The 21,527-nt window shown below is 49.5% G+C and overlaps 1 protein-coding gene across 3 annotated transcripts in view; it reads left to right on the top strand.

Moving 5' to 3' along the window:
- The first annotated feature begins 2,936 nt into the window (after positions 1-2,936).
- The window catches only part of igsf3 (immunoglobulin superfamily, member 3), a 57,568-nt gene continuing 38,977 nt past the window's right edge, over positions 2,937-21,527 (top strand). Inside the window, exons 1-3 of one of the 3 annotated variants that reach the window (XM_037487902.2) lie at positions 2,937-3,317; positions 3,501-3,811; positions 17,938-18,318. In XM_037487902.2, the coding sequence (XP_037343799.2) occupies positions 18,048-18,318 (271 nt within the window). In that variant the 5' untranslated portion in view covers positions 2,937-3,317; positions 3,501-3,811; positions 17,938-18,047. Of the gene's footprint in view, positions 3,812-17,937; positions 18,319-21,527 lie in introns of all 3 variants that reach the window. The other 2 variants (XM_037487901.2, XM_062565113.1) reach the window with 2 other exon arrangements.

Genomic DNA, 21,527 nt, shown 5'->3' with positions numbered 1-21,527 from the left:
CATCGATTCGGTGTGGCTTAAAACAAATACAATACAAAAAAAACATGCGACACATGATTCGCAACGACAAGGCAAAATGACATTCCTGGCCGCCCCAGCCTCAGCTGTATGTAATGAAAGGTTACCTGACAACGCAATGTGTGTAATCTTCCGAGCTGATGTGAAGTGCGGCGTGATGAATTGAAGTGTATTACTTTGACCGTGCAGTGGCTCAGCTCACATTAAACCCGAGATAAAAGAGTGGTGCGACCCGGCACAGAGTGTTTCGCCTTCCGCCTCGAGCCCGTCGGTCTGCGGACTGTAAAAAAAAAAAACGACAATTAAATAGAGCACGTCGGCTTGGTACCTGCAATCACGACCTCCAGCATTGGTTCATGGCCCTCTTGCAGAAAGCACCGCAGCAAGAGAATTGTCGACCGATTTGCAAAGTGTACATTGTTGTTCTCCCCTCTAACACAGCCCACACCGTTTACCTCGTAACCCTGCTTGATTACCGATGAACCACGTAACGCCACGTGACCTCGGTTTGACAATGGAACAAGGTTAACTCTGTCTGTCCTCTGTTCGTATGTAACCGCAAGGATTATTTCTTCATCCCTCACTCCTCTCAGGGAAGCCTCGTAGATACATGACCAGAAGGAATTGGTGGTTCCATGGGAGGGTTTGAAATGCAGTTTGGAATTACACCGGCGTTTAAATGTGTGCATCACGTGCTTGTGTGTTGACTGCCTCTTCAAACTCCTTGGTGTGTAACTGACCTCCATGTGAGACTGGAGCAAAATGCACAAAGAAATCCAATAAATCATTCATTTACATTTGTGTCTTACAATGTATGCATGCACGGTGAAATAAGTGAACGAATATGTCTCTCTCCGCATCGAGTCTGCCATCCTACGCATCCTCGCTGACACCATCAGAAACAGCTGAGACTTCACTCTTAAGATAAAAATACATCCAAAACAGTATTTAACAATTACAAGGTGATGGACCCTCTTATGAAGTGCACACAATGCAGGCACCTCTGTTTCCATGGAGACCTACCGAAATCCCCAGCACTCACTACACATGCATTAATCTAAAGCCTTTTTCTATCTAAACAAACGTATTAGTTGGCCAGTTGCCCGAAAGTGGCGTAAGAGGTCAAAGGTGATCTCATCTTCTGTGCTAACATTGAGCCCTGTACGAGCCTGCTTGTGCAAACTGTGCCACCCCTCATCCGCGAGGAGTCCCTGGTGAACTCAGCTAAGTTTAGGCGCGGCAACGTGTGGACCAGGTGGATTGCACATGGCCTACCTAGACAGTTGTGTATTCATTTGACTGTGCTCGACCCGGATAGACCTTCGGAGGAGCCCACATGCTTCTTTGCCTGCATGAATTCTGCCAAAGCCGTTATTTTCTCTATATGAACTCTCTCTTTTCTGTTGACATCACAGCACAGACAGAAGGAGGGACTAATATGTAATATTATTGTTTTTATTACCAATTGGGTTGAATGTTCCACAGATGCGGGGTTGCAGTTTATTATTGACGTATCGGCCTGTAAGCATCCAATGTTGGAATCCATGAGCACAGCAAAGGAAGAAAAAAAAAAAAAAAAAAACTGGAATTTAGGTTGGAAGTTTTTGGGAACTTGCAATTCACAGATGATAAAGAGAATACCAGATGGGTCGGTGGCAGCAGACTTTCTGTATGCACATGCAAAGGCTTGCTCATTTATTCATGTATTACAAAGGACGGAGCTCGGTGTTCCACTAGGTTCGAGCTTCTTGGATTCAACTTCGCTGTCCTTTCCACAGAGCACTCTCTTTTACATCTTCCCACCAAAGCAATCAAAAGTCATTGTACTACTCTCTGTTTCCCTTCAAACCCCCATTTACCCTATTATGAGGAATCAGGAAACATTTATTGCCATAATATGTCATAAAAGGAATTTAAACAGTTAGACATTGGAAAACAAGACAACATAGTACAAGGAACAAAATAAAATATAATACAATATAATGCTATGGGTTAGAAATAAAGGAGTAAGAGTTTAAAAAGTCGTGCAACTCCAAAAACCTCATTTTTGTCAAAATAATGCTTGGTTTAGCCACAAAGTGGGATGTAATTTGTTTATTGAAAACCTCTAAAAGGAGAATTGTAATGTTGGCGGATAGATGTATTCGTTCTGGTATTCCCTATAGTTCTGAATCAGAGCGGCACCTCATTATGCTGATTGCCAGTCGTGTGTTTAGCGGTATGGGGTTGGAGAAGATGCTGGGAGACGTTTCCTGTCTGTTCCACACAGACTGCTGGGAAAATAATACATGAGAAATTGACTTTTGTGATCAGCGCCAGTTGTGAATACCTAAAATATTTAGTCTACTATCATCAAATTTACATGCAGTAATGTGTGATTTTCTGACATACTGAGTCATATCGGCCTCAAAAGGTGGTTAAAGTTAACCCTTGTGAAAATATCCCACTGAGAAAATTGAAAGCTTTTGGAGCCAAGTCACCCGAATACCTTCCGCTTCACATAATGTATTCAAATCAGCAACGTCCTGGCCTAGAAATGAGATTGGGAAAATGCAAATTTCCCCTCTCCCACAGTGGACTGCGTCCACACGACCTGGGCGTGGCCTGTGGCTGGGCGTGGCCAGTGACACTGGGCGTGGCCTTTGCCTTCGTGGGGGGGGGGGGGGGGGGGGGGGCAGGCAGCACGCAGCACGCTGCCAACTTTTCAAACAAAGTCACTCGCCAAACAGGAAGGAGGAAATAACCTTGGGAGAAAATAAAAAAAAACAAAAAACCGCAGTACACCTTTTAGATCTGGGACCAGATCACCGCGTTTGTGAAATACATTTAAATGAAGCCGTGGGGTTTGAGTCGCCTCTCTTTTTTTCCCCTCCTGGTGGTGGGGGAGCTTGTTGGGAGCGGGACGTTAAGCGTTAATTTCCTGCGCATTTTTAAGGTTCTGAATCAGGACGCTCACTGGCTCAGGTGTGCCGCACTATCGCAGAAGTTGTTCTTTTGATTCATTAGATTCGTCCTGATTTATTGTGTCGGAGCACAAAGCGCCCCCCCCCACCCCCCCCCCCCCCCCCGCGCGTCGGCTTCATCTCGAGCGCCCGCCCATCGGGGAGCGATAGTGGGAGATTGATTATAGGGTCTCCGGGATTTATCCGCGTGGAGAAGAGAACGCCAGCAGGGAGACCCGCTCGGACCGAGAATCGAGAGGAGAAGGGCGAGGAGGAGTTACTTGAGCCGGCTGTTCCCTCTTCATCGAGCTTCGTGTGTGTGTGGATCTCCAGAAAGACTTCCCTGTCCTCCGCCGAGTAGGTTGCGAGTGTGGATCGCCTCCGCAGTCCCGGATGCGTAGTACACGGGGAGTGGGTGGGTTGGGTCGCCTAGGCGCCTTGGCACGATAGGTGAGAGGAGGAGTGGGGGAGATTTCACCCGAGGCTTTTTCTCTCTCTTCCCCCCCCCCCCTCTCACCACCGCCTTTTGTTTATAATCAGGAGGAGGACACCGGAGAGGTGAGCCGGACACCCAGAGACCGCCGGACTTTACCGGCTGTGGATTTTCACTCCCGACACAAACCTCGATCCGGGATCCGAAGATCGGCCGTTTTCCCCCCCCTTCTTTTTCTTTTATTTGGGTGAGAAACGTCGGTTGACCACATAGTTCGGACCCGAGTCGACTTCTCCTCCTCCTCCACCTCCTCCTCCTCCTCCTCGTCTGAAGGGGAATATAACGAGCGAATCTGCGGGGCAACACTCACACGCACGATGGCAACCGGGTGCGCTCCTTCTCGCCTGCGCGCTGCTTGGTAAGTCACCCACGAAGCCTCCATCCCCTCCATCCGTGCCGCGGATCTTCTCTTCCCCCCCCCCCCTCGGTGTTTTGGGTTAAAGACGCGCACTTGTGGGCCTCCGTCTTAGCCGGGGGGAGCAACTACTCGTCATCATGAGTCAGGTGGAAGTCGGCTGCATCGATAACCGATGCAATATTGGCAGATGCCCCTGAAACAGCTGTGTGTGTGTGTGTGTGTGTGTGTCTGTGTGTGCGCGCGAGCGCGTTGAACTAGGTTAATGTGATATTGCACCTCTAGCCAAAGATTAACCCTATGCAGTCTGACCCTAAACGAGCTGATTAAATGGACAACCTGCTATTGTTTGTAGTAAAAACTACACACACACACACACACACACACACACACACACACACATATATGGTCCACATCTGGATCACACACTCTCGCATCCCAAGGCTATAGGGAGTCATCCCCGTGGGCGTGAAGAAACACAGTGGGCTACCTGCTTTTTGTGGTTCACCGATTCAACCCTTGACACCAGCGCCCCCAGCGTGCCCTCGTCTCGCGCATTTGTAACTTCTACTTGTCATTTGTTGTTCTTCAGAGACAAAACGCGAGGCTCGGGCCATGTAGGGCCGATGCCACTGGGTGACTCATGCAATCAGCCACACGGACTGCTGACACACTCGGGTCGTGCATCCTGCCTCCGAACTGTCCCCAAACAAACCACCAGAATGGCCTTTTCTCTTTCTGGGTGGGGAGGCCCTGTCAGCCGCTGCCGGGGGCACAAAGGCGGGTTGGGGGGGGGGGTGTGGGGGAGGGGCCCGCTGTCCCCCCTGCTTGGCCCGTGAGGATCAACCAGTCTGCGTCTTGCCTTACGTCCCCCCTCCCCTCCCCTCCCCCTCCCCTTTCCGCTTCAGAAATTGCTTTCACTGGAATTGGTGGCTGCAAAAAAAGAGAAAATGTGAGCGGCATTAGTCGGTGTACAGTAAGATTGCACACCGACCGAGCCAATCTACGGTGTAGGCTGGATAACGGAGGGCTTTTCATATTACATAACCGTGAATCATATGGTCGGCTTAAAAAGGAAGCCGTTTGAGGTGGTGACGAGCCTTTTGGGTGTTTAGCGTAGGGTGTATTGTGTGGATCACCGGCACAATACTTTCTAATGCTGCTCCGAGATGTTGGCCCCGCGTCACTGACTGTACTTTAGTCTGGTAAAAAGGTCACATGGTGCCGAGAAATCCCGATGAGAAAATACTTTTTGATGATCATATTGTTGTCTTTGGGGAGAAAAAAAAAAGGGGGGGGGGAGGGGGGCAATATGTTCTGAGTTTAGCTTATCAAAAGTGTACCACGATAGATGTCTTTTGAGGGCCGGACTGTTGGTCAGACCAAACAAGACTTTAGAAGACGTCACACTCGGGCTCCGGGACCTTGTGATGTGGTGCAGCACATATACCAGCGTGCCATCTTGACACATCGAACCGTTTATCCGTCGCCGATGGGTGCATCCGAGCATCTGCGTTGGACGAGTAGTGCGCTTTTGCTTTTGGGCTCGCGTGTCAGCTGTGAGTTGGTTTGGAAAGGAGAATAGAACAAAGATGAAGGAAGGCTCCATCATTTTTTAAATTATTTTTTTAAGCCCAGAATTGCCTCTTAAACAATTCTTTGGAAGGCAAATTTTATTTCGAGGGTTATATCTACTGCTGAGTTTGCAACCGTGTGTGTGTGTGTGTGTGTGTGTGTGCTTGTGCTGCTCTGTGGCACCAGGGTATATTATATCAAGCATATAAAACGAGTTGCCTGAAGCGACAAATGTTTATTAGCTTTACAAACAGCCCACGCCAACAGTGAGAAAGATGCCGTGCGCCTTGTGTGGTTCCTTTTTTTTGGGGGGGGGGGGGGGGGGTTCGTCTGTATGTGTAAGAGTCCCTTTTGAAACGGGGAGCCCACCTAAAGCGTCCAAAGAAGTCCACGTTTATATGTCACCGGATTGAAAGGTACAAGTTTTCGGGAGCCGGCCGGTTTGACTGAAATGCCCCAGTGGTTTCCATGTACTGGGCTGACTGGAGAGCTGCTTCCAGTTACCCGACTTCAAATGAGCCGCCGCCGCCGTTTCACGCCGCGTACAAAACTTGCATCCGAGACATCCGGTCGCACGACCCTTTGGTCAGATGGTCGGCGGTAGGGAGGGGAGCGAATGTGGTAAATAATGCATACAGATCGGCTCAAAGTGGCATGTGGCAGTGGGTGTGGCCTCTTTTATTTGAAAGGGTAGTATGTAGACCAATTTTGCCCCACGGTCACACTGACAGCTGTTCATTTCTGCAATCATTTCGCTGAGCATTTCCTTGACTCTTCTTCTTTTATTTACCTCTTTCCATCCACTGGTTTTGCGTTTGTTTCTAGAGGAGATGGAAGTACATTGACACATTTTGATTTTTTTTGAGCCGTGCCTGAGAGGAGTGTCAACACACAGTCTTCAGACAATCTGTAGTTAGGAAAACACAGGCCAATTTCATTGAAACTGGGTTGAAAAAGAAATGCAGGAGATGTTCACTGTCATAGAATGCACAGCTTAAGGAACGGATGAAAACCCGTAAGCACCTGCCTGGGCAGTAAATTCAAATGAAGTTGAGAGTGGGTTGATCCTTTTTGTCTGAGGTGGATATTTCTGGTTCCCTCTCAGTCCTCTTCTTCTTTTAGGGATAACTGTGATGCTTTCTTTTTGATCAGTGGTTTCAAGTCAGCCGAGATGCTCAAACAATGGCCTGCTAGCCGTGTCTCATTATAGCGCTATTGATTTAAAGGGGGGGGGGGGGGAAGTTTTACGTAGTGGAATTAACGCCATCAAACTTTTGAGTTCCGAGCTGGCTCTCCATAATTGGCCCAATCAAACAACATGAAAGTACTTAAGAGCTCATTTCCATTTTAGGCACAATGGTTTATTGTCTTTTTTTTTTTTTTCAAAAACGTTGGAAGATGGGTAACACTTAGATCCACTTATGTATAGATTTAATTTTCCAAGTGGTGCTGGAACAATTGTCACACATGCCTGAAAACGGTAAGAGATGGATGAATTTAACTTGTATTTCAGACCTATTTATTAAATTCGGAGGGTTTTCAATGTGTAAAAAAAAAAAAAAAAAGTCAAAAATCAACAATGAACAAAATCGGGCACATAGAAGTGAAGTACAGCGTTTTTACGACTTACACGCGTCATATTTACCTCCTTTTTGCAATGTCAACTCTGCGTGTTGAGGTCAACTTGCAAGCATTTCAAATTTGATCAGGATTCTACGTTTGCATTCGCCACACCTCGATACCCACCCCGGCTTCTCCCTTGTCCCAAATAACACATGACAGCTGGGCGGGGGGGGGGGCTCCCACCCCACCCCACCCCACATTTCTTGAAGCTCGCATGTGGTCGAGCCGCGTGGCTTCTTGCGGGGCGCCTCGTGTCAGCTGTTGTTGCCCCCCCCCCCCCACACCCCCCCCATGGAGAATGCTTTGCCATGTGTTGGTTGGCCTCGGCCGACCCGGCGCCGAGCCGAGCCGAGTCTAGACGGCGAGGCCCAAATGCACCAAGTCACCGTCTAGATGTTTGCGTCGCTGCTGGGGCGCCGGGTTTATGCCACACGGGAAAAGTTTTGCCGGGTGCGCCTGTGACTGTCACTCATTATTTCCGCCTCTTGTCACCCACCAGAAAGCGAGCACCTACGTCTCTCTGTGTTAGGGACTTTTTGGGGTGGGAGGGGGGGGGGGGGCCCGTTCAGCTGTCTGATGGCGGTGCCGCTTGTTATTTTCAGTTGCACGCATTGTTTGCATCAGAAGCACTGGAAACCACGTCTCTGTGTACACCCGTGCGGCACAAAAAAGAGGCCCTTTGTGCCGCTGTTCTCTTTTGATATCATAACATTGTTGACTAAACCGACGGACAGGAAACAATGGAAAAGCAGAAACGCGCCCGTCGGCTCCGGCTATCATCCCCCGCTTGTGTGTGTGTGTGTGTGTGTGTGTGTGTGTGGGGGGGGGGGGTTGGTAGATGTTCATTGACTGGATGGGTAATGAAGATGCATGCCATTCGCAGGTCAGAGACTAGTCACGGATCAGTACAGCCGGGTGAGCCGGTGTGCTGCTCGTGGACTCTGTTGCATCGGGTTGAACCCACAGGCGGGTCAAACGGGGGGGGGGGTGTTGCTGGCGTTTACCCCCCAACAGGGCAAGTAATTGCCTTGTCATGCAGACTTCACAGTCTGCTACAGAAACTCGCACTCGTTTTTTTTTTTTAAGACCGGCTCACTCCCCTCTGTTATCGGGCCACAAGTCGGTGTGAAGGAAGAGAGCTTCCAGAGGAGATCAAGGACAACGTGAGATAGAAATGACTTCATGGCTAGAAGAGCAATGGAGGCAAAAACTAAAATTAGTTGTGAATAATCACAGCTAATTATTTTCATACACTGTTTTAAAAAAAAAAAATGAATGCTGATCCTCCCCTGTGACCCAGATCTGAGCTTGCAGTGTCTCTTCAATGCACACGGGGAGATGAGTGACTGTGTGACGTGAAGTTAAGTTCTTGAGGGAGACTTCCTGCCCGCCACAGTCAATCAGGAAAGTGTCCGGAGCCGAGGCAGCGGCTGCTTTGTGTCTTCCGCCCCGCTTCACGGCTCCCTGCCGTATCTCCATGTTGTCCGATAACAACTGCTGTGTCAACCCAGCTCCAAGGCTGCCGCACAAACGGCGGACCAGGCGAGGGTTAAAGGTAATGAAGGAGCAGGTTTATCGAGAAAATGCGTTAGCTAAACTAAAGGGACACAGGGCATCATGGGTGAAACGTGAAAAGGCGAGCTGCCGTGTCAGCAAAAGAAGAAGAAGAAGAAGAGGAGGAGACCCATGTTCAGTGTTCTTTATAGCTGCAACTCGGGTGTGTTCCCTCGTCAGCTTACCATCAATAACCTGAAAGACAAGTTATCAAAGAGGACCCAGACCCCAAGTGGAAGGGAGGGGTCGTCACCTAACCCAACAACAACAACCACCACCGCCACCTTAGGCCATCAAGATTATAAACCTTCATCTGTTCCTCCAGGATGATTTGCATGTGTTTCTGCCTCTCTCCACTCAAATGGTCGCCTACGCCAGCTGCCTCCTCCTCCTCCTCCCTTAGTACCCCCTGACCTCCCTCCCCCACTCTTTACAGAACAATACCATGCCCGGCCCACCTCTTCTTCAAAGAGAACAAATTACAAATTGCCCTCAAGGGCGTTCCAGACAGACATGGCCATTGTCTTTGCAGCGTCAAAAAGGAAAGAATCAGCGTTTTTACAGCCACATCCACCGCAGACTGGTTTACCAACACCTTCTTCGCCCAGTTAAAAGACTCGGCCCAATTACCCCTGGGATGTGATTTTTCTCCTCCCCCACCCCCGCCACTTTGCTGTTCTGTTTTGATGATGACTGGCTGGTGCGAGAGAATTCCACTCTGCTGCTCCTCCACACACACACACACACACACACACACACACACACAGCGCTCTGAGCTGCTGTCCTGAGGTGCAGCCATGCCCCCCCCCACCCCGAGCCGATCCCACACCGGTGGGATATACACCAGGCGGCGTAACTATGGCGACCGCTCCCCACCTGCACGGCGCATATTCAATAGCACGCGCTCGGCGCGGCGTGCGTGTCTAAATGTGTGCGTGTGCATGAAAAGAAATGCGCGTTCAAACCTCGGCCCTTATCCTCTTATGCAATTATGAAGAGCCCCTCTCTCACTTTGCCATTATGTTCTTGTAATGTACTTCTTTTCCACACAACACCTAATCCCAAAGAGAGGCGCGAGTGTGTGTGTGTGTGTGTGCGCGTGTGTTTGTTTGTCTTAATTGCTTGTGCATAAATGCATGAATTTACAAGCACGTGTCTTTTACTCCCTGGAAGGAAAAAATGACTGACAACGGCAGAAAAAGGTCTGTCTATAGTAGACTAATTAATAGTTAATTAGTTTCCTTTCCAATCTGCAGCCTAATGCGCGCGAACGTGGGAACTGATAGCAAGACGCCAGTCACACAAAGACAAACCACTGTACACAAAGTAGATACAGCTGCCGGGCTTAATTGTGCGCAAGCGTGAAATGGATAATGACCGAAGATAGCCGAGTGTTTTCACAGCCTCGCGTTCTTTTTACGACAATTAACGGAAACATTCAGTCGACTTTGCTGTAAGCGTTGACAGGATATCATCCTTTTTTGTGTATAATCTGGGATTGATTGAACATTTTGTGTGTGTGTGTGTGTGTGTTAGGATTGGGGGTTGGGACTATGGGGGTAGTGGGGTAGCAGGTGGATTTATAGAGTTAATGGGTTTGGTGAAGGGAGTAGATTGAGGCACTTAATATACTTAAAGCGTGTGTGTGTGTGTGTGTGTGTGTGTGGTTACGCCGCTAATATGAATAAAGCAATTTGACAACTTTCATCTGTCCCCTGTTGGGAACCCTTTTGTCTCCCACACTGTTATAAACATTAAATGGGATAATGGTATCGTTCTCTATGAAAGAATGATTAACACGTTTAACTGCTCACCCTAAACCCTTGAATGCGTCCCGAACGTCCCGCCGCACCTTCTCTTCATCACACACACACACAGACGCACCTTCTAACCATCTGGCACTCTTCTTGTCTGTTGGGAGCTGTGTAAACACAAACCGTATCGCTTTAACTTGAATCATTATTTTTGACATGCTCCATGTCATGATTTGACAGTCATGCGCCGTAATTCTTCTGGATTGTACCTTTTTTTTTGTCCAAAAATCAAACCAATCACAAGTTGGCATTCATCAGGACAACCATGGAAGCATGCATGTCTTCCCGTGTGCAACGTGCAGCTGTCTTGACTCCTCTGAAAGCCTTGTGTTCATGCCGAGGGTCTAGAGCTTCATCTTGATCCTTGTGTTGCGTGACCCGACTCGGCCTGCCAATCGTTCAGCCCCCTCCGCTGTGCGACCGTCCAACCGGTTGATCTCAAACGCAGGCAAATAAGTGGCGAGAGATATATATATATCGCCACCCGGCTGCAGATTCTCGTGTTCCTTCTCTTTTTTTTTTTTTCATGAATTATTCACCATTAGGCTGGAAAGGCATTGGCTTGAAGTACAACCATCTTTTTAGGGGGTTTGATTATATTTCTGTGTCAAGATGTCGTTGTAGCTGTGGTGTAGAAAGTTGGACTGTTGTTCCAAAGATAACCAGCAGTCATGTAACTCTACTACAGTTCCAAAGCAATCATGTCTACCTTCCTTCACCTTCACGTTCAGGGCCAGAGATTAAACTACAATCAGCAGCTCCACTAGATGAGAAGGTCTTGCGTCATGAAAGACTTGTTATTGTAAACTATTGCTTTCGGAATGATATTCCAAAGGTTTGCGGAGGAACCCCCTGCGTGCTGATTATCTGCTTCAAGCGGTCACTCGGCATGAAACGATAAAGCTCCCAACGCCGTTTCCGTGGTCAAACAGGAAGGCGAAGCAGCTGAGCGCGTAGGAGGGAAGATGAAGAGGCAGCTGTTCCACATAGAGTAGAATTATTATCTGCTCCTTGTTGTTGAGACCATCGACAAATGCTTGCCAGCAGCAGAAAACAGATGGTAAAAAAAAAAATATATATCAATCAGCACACGTGGAAAAAGTCCCATTTCCCAACTAGCTCCCATGTAAAGTGTGTGAATCGGCCTTAAATCTCCCCGTTGCTTCTATTCTGTTCTCACCAGCTGTTATGATCTACGGTGCAGGTGGGGTCATGACTGTTGTAGCCCAGGGGGGGGGGCAATAAATTAGGACTAGTTGGCATTGGGGGGGGTGGAGGGGGAAGAAGACAGCATGACCCAGGCGGGACACACAGCCGTAGGCCATGTTAAGAGATGTAGACGTTGGGAGTCTTACAAATAGAGATCCAAGACAAAGTTGACATGGCCTCAACTGATGTGAGCCACATGGACTGGGCTCCCTACCGCCGAGACATGAATAGACAAATAATTGACCCCCTAAGAACATAAGGCTGGCGGGCGGTTAGCTTAGCTGCGCCTGATGCTACTTGAAATGGAGACAAACTGCTCGTCTCTAGCAAAGCGCTCTCTGGCAAAACGGAGCCGAGAAGTAGTCCAGCACACACAACCCTCCGTGCGCCAAATGCTAATTAATGAGACTTAAAGGTCCCCGAAGGCAGAATTTCGTTACCTTTTTTGACTGACCCAAGCTACTGCTCCCCCGCCCCCCCCCCCTCCGTCTTTATGCTAAGTCGGGACAAGCAGCTGCTGGCTGTAGCCTCCTACTTAGCATACTAACCGAGCGTGATGTCGAGTCTGTTTCTCAAAAACATCAAGTTATGTAAAAACAAATCTGTCCCAGTTTAGAAAGAATTAGGAGACAGTTAAGGACCCAGCTTCTGCAGGAGAACTTCTTGCCGCCTTGGTAGGAATAGTGGAAGGGAGCATGTCTGTGTCTCTTATCCCTTCTTTGCCTTCTGATTGTGTTTCCTGCTCTACAAGCTTCTGAAAAGTATGAAATGAAAGCCCCCCCCCCCGTGAGGCAAATTTTTGATTTTGAGCTATACAAAATAAATTGAATCGAAATTGATTCGAGTGATGGGGGAGTCCTCCACAACACTGCAGCACTCGCTGGGTGAATCTCCCCCCTCCCTCCCTGTAACCGCTTTCATCATCTGGTCACCGGGGCGCACGGCGGTACAATCACGGCGCGCAGTAGATCCCCCCCCCCCCCCCCTCCACATCGCCACCGCTCTCCTGAATGCTCCTTCACTTTCTTGATTAGCGCTGCATTGGCGTAATGGGCAGTTGTCGTAAACCGCTCGCCAGCTGCTGCAGCGGCCTGCCAAGGCCCCTCAAACCCCCCCAGCAAGAACACTTGGTCTCTCTTTCTGGCTGTTAGGATCCACGTCTCACACAGTGTGTCATGCCTGTCTCCCAGTTGACTGGCTTTCAAACAGCTTGAAAGTTTTATTTTTATTTTTTTAAATATTTTTTCCCCTCGACACCGAAGAATAATTTCGCTTTCTCTTCGGCGGCGGAGGACACGAAGGCACGCGAGTCTGCGCGGTCCGTTGAAATCTTTTTTTGCTTTCTGATTCCTACGCTCTGAAGCAAGCAAAGGGGGGGGGGGGGGGCGGGAAAGAGGCCCGTTGTAATATTTAATACTGCCTGAAGCGTGTTATCATTTAAGGATCCCCCAAAAAATCTGAAGGCAGGGTAGCGTGGGGACGGTCATCACCCCATTACGTGGTTTACATTGGGACGACGTGCTTCCGGGGCGTCATGTACAGTGCGCGTGAGCGAGGACAATGCGCTTTCATGTTGCATCAGCAGAGCCTCAGTCTTTTTTATGTCACATTTCGGGGGACGACGGAGAGGAGAGCGAAAATGAAAGAAACTGCAATTCTAATCTTGCATGGTGCAATATAATGAAAAAGTCGAGTTCATCTTGTTGCACGATTTCAGGCACGATTCCTATTGTGCCATTTTTTTTTCTCTAAATGTTAAGGTTTCCCATCCAGGGATAATATTTCCCCCTTTTTCTACGGCTTTCATCTTCCTCCCACCAGTTTCCCCTCGTCTTCGAATCTCTCAGTCTCCCCCGCACTTGTGCTCTCTCTGGTAATGATGTTAACAGGGTCAAATGCTTTCGGGGGGGGGGCCTAGAGGGAGAGAAATGCTGAGTGATTTTTAGAGAATGGTTAACCAGGGCTGAGAAGTGTTCTTATGTTATTCATCTTTCTGTCCGCGGTGCCCAAGTCGGTGGTAAGCGTGCACATTTACTAAGTGCTGTGCATTTTTCGGCACCCTGGAGGCGGATGTCGTTTTCTCCTTTTTTAGCTTTCCTCTTTTTACTTTCCTCCCACGATTCGATCCTTTCCTTTGCTTACACCTGTGATCACAAGACTTCAGATCTGTGGGATGAGCCTGAACCTCCTTGTGGAGGAAGGACATGTACCGAGCAGGTTCATCATTAATTCATATCTCACTGGCTGGAGTCTTCAACTTCTCCCCCCCCCCCCCCCCCCCCCCCCCCCCCCCCCTAGTCTTTTTTGGAGAAGAGTTGAGGAGGAGGAGGACGACGACTTGCTGTTCGTACCCAAAAGGAAGGTGTTTTTTAATCTGAAATGATATTTGTCTTCAACATTTCATATTAATTAACAAGTAAAGTCGTGTTTTTATTTAGGAGTGTTTACTCGGATGTGATTTGAAATTGGCCGGACGACACAAGCAAACAACTGCCGTCCTATTTCAATTAAATCAGCTTTATGGAAATTGGTTAATCACCGTTTTTTTGGGGGGGGGAATTGCCCAAGTCGTGAATACCTTGTCGAGGCCCCCCTTTTGCTGGCAGGAGTCTTCTGTGTGTGTCCATACATACACAAATGATTTCATCAGTAGATGTCCTGGGCCGCCTAAATCTCTCCAAATAGCACATGTCCACGTCGCCTTGATTGTCTTTTATATTACTTTCGCCCCGCAGTGCTTTTTTTTCTTCTTCTTCTTACTCACCTTGCCTGGTGTATAATTATCACGTGTCGGAGCAGAGCGACGGTGTGAGGAGGCATCACTGGTAGTGGACTCCTGCCGTTCCCATTGAGAATAAGACACTGGTCACAAATGATTGGATTAGTATTTAACCCCCATTCCACTTAGCATAATCCTCTTTGCAGCTTTGTGTGTGTGTGTGTGTGTGTGTGTGTGTGTGTGTGTGTGTGTGTGTGTGTGCGCGCGCTTGCTGTGACTCACTTGCTCCGAACGGTCCAGCCGAACAAACGGCAAGGTCAGTGAGCGAAGTCGTCCGTGGTCACCCTCCATCATCTGACTATCTGGTGGCGGATGCTTCCGCCGTCCAGTCAACAAACTGCGTGGGAAGCGACTGGCAGCGATAAGAAGATTTAATCCATGCAGGGTGAGGGCAGGAGGAGGAGGAGGAGGAGGAGGAAGGACATCCACCCAATGCAGAGATGTAAGATGAGTGTTTAATAATAGAAAATCCGAGGCCTTGTTGAGAGACTGGGCACTCGCAGAGGTAGGGGAGGAGGAGGAGGAGGAAGAGGGGGCACAGGATTATTGTGGAGTGTGTATATAGCGATCAGTTGAAGTCACCAAACCGGGAGTCTGCGGGGTTCGGCGCGTCGTTGTCAGCCTTTCTAAATAGCCCGCAGAGTGATGAGCACTTTGAAGTTTCACCGAGCGGCTTAAATCCCGTCTGAAAAGATGCGGAGAACGGCGAGTCACAAAGAAGAGACAGGGATATATAGAAAGGGAGGGGGGGGGGGGGGAAGGCTTGGGTGAAGCACGCAGGAAGCGAGTGAGGGTAATCAGAGGTAAGTACGGGAGGCTCGTTTCAAGAGGATGACAGGAGGCAGGCGTGTAGAGGAAAGCTCCTTGTGCACCAACACAGTATGAGTGGTGCTTTTTTTTTTTTTTTTTTGGAATTATGAGTAACACATTTCCGGCAGTTCTGGATGAGTAACTCCAACATGAGAAGCGGTGATGCAGCGGTAGAGACCTGACCTGATCCGAGCGGGATGTGGGTAGACCGGGCGCCGCCGGATTAGCACACTGACATCCCAGAGAAAAAAAAAAAAAAAGCAGGGAACCAAAGTCTGAGTCAGAAGAGACGGCTGCCTCTTACCTAACGCGTTCCATAATGTGCCCGGATTCAGTCGGCGTTGCTCACCGTGGACTTTCTGTCAAATCCCAGTTCTTCACATCCAGAGTGTTTGGTGTTGTGAAAAGATTTTCCTATTGTCAACAGAGGGATTTTTTTCTAATGCCGGCGGGCCAAATGTTTTACGGCTTCTGGTTTTACAACACAAAACGGTTACGTCAATGTGTTTATCGTGTTTGTGTTTATCGAGCGGATGTCTTATATTATTCAGCAAGACTGCATGAATAATAGTAATAGCAACAGGATTATTAAAGAGCACATCAGGAGAACCAGTGGGTTCATCATCGTAGGTGTCTCCTTAGGGGCGTAACTCTTGGGGGTTTCCTGATATTGCAGCGAACTTAATCCCAGTGAGACCATTTTTACAGGAAAAGGGACAAGGTCTTGGGATTGACCTGGTTTCCAGTGTGTAGTCGAGTTCAGGCCGACTGCCGCCGAGCCGAGCCGATGAAGCTTTTTGTTTTTTGTCTTGAAAATGAGTTCCGAGCTGATCCGGTCTCCGTCTCGTCCACGCTCCGACTCCGGTCCCGGTCCCTCCCAAGTCGCCGTTTGGACCGCTGGCAGCGAGCGCACCACAGAACGAGGAGGTCCCGACCCGTAGATCCGCCGGAACCCCCCCAGAGGCCGCGCGCTCACCTGCGCTCTGACCACCACATCAACCAACCACGTCAGCACAAGCCGCTGAAGCGTCTCGATATTTCGCTGATTTGCAGATAACGACATTAAAGTTTTTTTTTTTTCTTTAAGGACTAGGTTCGCATGTCGTCATTTTGAGTTGAGGCTTCTAGGGTTTTGTGATTTATAGCCTGTTTTCCAGGAGACGTCCAGCCATAAGGAGTGATAACTTTAATGAGTTTTCACTTCGTGAGGCCACCGGGACTGAAGTTAAATCCAATTGAGGCCACACACCGGGATGTCATATATTTGTAAAAATTCTAGCAGCTTATGAAGAAAAAAAAAAGCAATTAACAAACAAAAGACCTGAAGCGCCCCGCAAAGGAGGGGGGGGGAAACGAGACCTTTTTGATCCACGGACGCACAACGGAGTCGTGCGAGCTCGTGAGAAGACCCACAAATACGTGAGAGTAAATCGACTTACATTATTAAGCATGAACGATAGGGGGGGGGGGGGGGGGGGGATGTAGTGGAAGTGGAAGAATAAGTTAATTAATGATTCACCAGAACAGCTTTTTAAGTTTTGTACCCACAGACACACCATCTGTAAGACGTTCTCTCTCGCTCTCACACACACACACACACACACACACACACACACACACACACACACACACAGCTGCAATCCCCAGTTTCTTGCGCAGACAGGAAACTGCGTACTTGTCGCTCTCTCTGGATTTGGGGGTGTATGTGTAAGTGCTCTGTTGTCTCCGGCCCCTGATGAGAGGGATGTTTGTAGTTGTTCCCTGAATGGTGAATGCTGTGTGTTTGTGCGTGCACGTGCACGTGTGTGTGTGTGCAGCAAGGCAAGGGGTTCTACCTAAATATAGGCTACAAGGCGACATACAGGAAAGTAGCAATCAGGCCTGTTGAGGGGGTTTAACTGCTAAGTCTGTTCTCAGAAAGCTACACGGCTCGGTGTGTGTGGCCCACGGTTCGCTCATCGATTTTTAAAACGACTTATTGAGGTAGCGGAGCTCTATTCATCCTCCTGTGTTTCGGCGTTACGTTTTTTTGTTTCGCCCCCTGGCAGAACAGCGCTGATGTATACGTCATTGAACCAGCGGCTGCTGGCATCTCAGGGGTTTTCTGGCATTGTCCCATCACTCGTATGAATCCTAACTCAACAGTTTTTTTCTTTGGGATAATAATAATAATAATTTCAAACATACATTTTTGGCATTTCTGCACACCAAACACACAGATATATTGTCATCTGTAATTATTTATTATCATGTAGGCATCCGACGGTGACGTTTTATTCTCCACTTCCAAAGTCCCTCTCGGTGTGACACGTTCACACGCGTCGAGCTCGCGTTTTTAGCGGCTGGCGCTGACCTCCCCCATAACTCCCAGATGCCCCCCCCCCCCCCCCCTCTCACCTCCGGGGTGACATCGCTGCAGTGTTGTCGCCTGGTTGAGGGGGCTAACGAGGCCGTGTGTAGTAGTGGCCGCGAGCGTGACTGGACGACAGCTGTTACAAAGAGCTCCTGTCAGTGTTTCGAGTAGTTAGTAGTTGGTGTTCAAAAATGTGTGTTCTTTATTTTTTGCCCCCCCCCCCCCCCCCCCAGTGTGTTTGTGCACACCTCGACCTCGGGAAGCACTCGGCAGAATGCTTAGCGGCACATGTCCCGCTGTATTTCCTGGGAGATGCGAGGTGCATAAACTCTGCTAATGCTAAATATTTAAACTGCAGTTTTGTAACCTTCCTTTTTCTCCATCTCTCTCGCCCCCCCCCCCCCCCCTGCAGCCGGTGCTGCCGTGGCCCAGAGAGTCGTAACGGTCCAGAGCGGCCCGCTGGTGCGGACCGAGGGCTCCCACGTCACCATCCTGTGCAACGTGTCGGGCTACAAGGAAGGGATGGAGCAGAACTTTGAGTGGTCCATGTACCTGCCCTCGGCGCTGGACCGGGAGATCCGCGTGGTGAGCACCAACCAGCCCAACTACGCCTACGCCGTGTACGCACACCGGGTCAACACCAAGGAGATCTACGTGGAGAGGCTGAGCGGCGACTCGGCCGTGCTGCACATCACCCGGGTGCAGGCCCAGGACCAGGGTCTGTTCGAGTGCTACACGCCCAACACGGACGGCCAATACCTGGGATCCTACAGCGCGCGCACCAACCTCACCGGTGAGTGCACACACACACACACACACACACACACACAGGTAAACCACCTGTAATCGCAAACGCTTGCTCCTCCGGTGGCGCTACACACACACACACACACACACACACACACACACACACACGGCTGTTACTGTAAATGTCGCGGTTATATCGGATCGAGGTGTTGAGCGTAAAGGCAACGTTTGCTCCGTGGATTAATGGGATGCGTATGAACTCATTCTGGTCGTGTAGTGTAACACCTTTCAAACGGAGAGGTTGTTCAAAGTGCTGGTTTTTAATGTGGCCCACACCGTTTTAGCAGTGTTAATATATTGGTTCGCATATTTAAATTCAGTTGCATTTTCCCTTTTATTTTATTATAGCGGTTCGAGGCTGATCTTCTGCGGGGTCCGTGGGATCATTTGACCGTTTGACTCACAGTTTCCGGCTGCCTTCGTGCACTCGTCCAGGTCGACGTGCACTCGTCCAGGTCGACGTTGCACGCGGTGGACTAAACGTAGACCGTTTTGCCCCGAGACGAAACGCACAAACAAGCAGCAATTCTATTTCCGAACACCATCCCGGCCCAGTTTTGCACGCGTCACTTTGTTTTGTGCTCGACGCGCATCTATTTAGGAATATGAAAGGAGGACGGAAAGGTATCAAAAGTACGTCTTGAGCACTGGGCTGCTGCTGCATGAAAAGGTGCGATGTTTGGCACCCAGTGAATAAATACAGCAGCAAGCATCTATTCTCTGAATTATGTGAAGACATAATGGAAGGACTACCCGAGCAGAGGATGGAGTCGCTCACCCTCTGAGTCATTGTCCGAGCTTCTCCTCGCTCGGTTGACCACGCCGGGCTGGCCCTGTTTTGGGGAATGTTTGTGCACGTGAGCTCGCCTCCCGGGTTGGCTCAAGTATCCAGGCCATTTTGGTATGCTGTGCAATAACATGGACATATACGTATATAACATATTCAGCTTGAAGCCTTTCGGGGGCCATGAAAGCCTGTGTGCTGTAAAGTGAAATGTGGCGTCTCATTAGAATTGTGGAGGTACATGTTAAGCCGAGTTGGACAAATAAGAATCTATGTCCACAACCTGTGGGACACCCGGCTGTGACATGTTGCGCGCTGTCTGTAAGCAGTGCCATAAAAGGAGGTGTAGTGGTCCAGTTTAACCCCACCTGATTCCCTTCTCATTTCGTTCTCTCACATGTCGCTCACCTCTCACTCAAACTCGCACGCCGCCGTCCCACACCTAGCGAGTTCTGCCCTGGCCCGGAGCTGTTCCAAGCAACGCGCCCGTTGTGTTGGCGGGATGCGTGGCCGTTTCATCAGCAATATTCTTCTCCTCCTGACCTCCTCCCCCTCCCCGAGACGCGTACCGATGCAGCCACTAGGGCCCCGCGGCGCTCGAGACTCGGCTGTCACAGACGGAGATTACATTCCCCTCATAACGTCACGCCTTCGTCTCTGACGCGACCTTCCTCTCAAGGGGTCAAAGTGCAAGCCAAGTGCCTGGTGGGTAGAAATTCAAATGATTTGCTCCTCATTGCACCGAGGGTCCCTGCAAGCAGAGGAATACCGATATTGTTAAACTTTCTTTTAGGTCTGTTCTGGGGGGTCCGGGCCGGTCAAGTTGCTTCAAGCCGGATAGATCTGTATGCTGCATTCATTGAATACGTGTTATTTTCAAGGCCTCTGGCGGCTGCCGTTTGTGGTCGAGCAGCATGATCTGAATGTGGGGCAGAGCCCAGTAAAACACTGCCGACAGCGCGCGGTATTTATAGAGATGCATGTGAGCCGAGGTGTTGAGGGAACTGTTATCTGAGCTCTCTGTTCACTTCTCTGTCTCTAACTTCTCAACCCAATTTTCGGCGGGTCCGGGTCAGGCCCCCCCGCACCCCCCCCCCCCCCCTCTTTTCTCTTTGCCGCGCTCTCGAGGCCGTCTGTGAAACCCCCAGCAGCTGCACGCCCTCCTCGGATCTCGCTGGGCAAACAATGACAACTTGTCCTCCCCCCCCCCCCCCCCCCCCCACTCCTACCCCTCTCCTCTTCCACCCCGGACCCTTTCGCCACGATTCGCTCTTGCTCCGTTGTACATGAGGAAACCTTTGCTGATGCAGCCTTTGAAAATGTGTGCTTCAAGGGTGACAACAGCAAGCCGGGGGAGTATTGTTGGGGGATACGTGGGAGGAAGGATATTGGAGAGAAGGGCAGTGTGTGTGTGTGTGTGTGTGTGAGATGGTGGGTGGTCAGGTTAATTGTAGGCATAGAAGGCCACACAATAATCGGTGTCCTGAGTGCCGCATGAAGGTAAACTCACAAAGATGAGTTTCTTTGAAATGGCAGCGGAAGGATGTTTATTGTAGAGCTTGATGGCTGAGAAGGAGGCAAGTTTCTGCATCGCACCCCACATGATAGTGTGATGCTGTGTTTTTTTTTTTTTTATTTTTTTTTTTTACATGTTGCATTGTCTGTCAGATGGAGTCAGACGACTGCACGGTGGAGGCGAATAATTGCTCGGAAACATAAGTGCGTATCGAATTTGGATAAATCAAATGAAAATGCCGCTCTGCCCCCAAAGTGCCAATACTGCCTAGAATAGTCATTGCACGAAATACTGGTTCATGTCCACTAATCAAAGAGGGACCAAGATGCAGAAGCAGCATCATTATTCCCCAGCACAGAAAAGGTTAGACTTTACATTTTCTGTCGTTATTTTACTCAAAGATATTGAAACGTTTGAAGGCAGATTGGCTTAATGGCTAATTAGGATCCATGTAAATAATTCTGCCCCACGTGCCTGAGTCCCCTCTAACCAATATTTTTAGATACAGAATAAATTTGCGTGTAATGGGACATCTGGTAGTAACAAAACCCTTTTGGGAATCCTCTCCCGACTCCACGTTTCTCCTCGGCTCTAAAGCCATTCATCACGTCAACTGTTTTTCGGTGCGGCCTCGCTGGTCTCATCAACCTCCTTTTTTCCCAGCAGCTGCAGGCAGCGCGCTCCGCACCAAGCGGCGGACCAGCCTCGGGCAGCGCGGTGGAGCGTTTCGCGCTGAAAGAGCCAGATATTTTGCCCGACGTGTTGGTGTGAAACATTCGGTCTGCGCAGGCCCACGCCTCGACATGCAGTTTCGACCTCTAGCATTTTGTTTCTGACCATGAAAGACGCCGTGGCAGCGTTGCCGTTTCCCTTTTTGCCAGATAGTCCGACTGAC

The sequence above is a fragment of the Pungitius pungitius genome, chromosome 10, assembly GCF_949316345.1.
Source record: "Pungitius pungitius chromosome 10, fPunPun2.1, whole genome shotgun sequence".
Classification (NCBI taxonomy): domain Eukaryota; kingdom Metazoa; phylum Chordata; class Actinopteri; order Perciformes; family Gasterosteidae; genus Pungitius; species Pungitius pungitius.
Note: the sequence above shows the minus strand (reverse complement) of the source record. Positions and strands in the feature narration are given on the sequence as shown.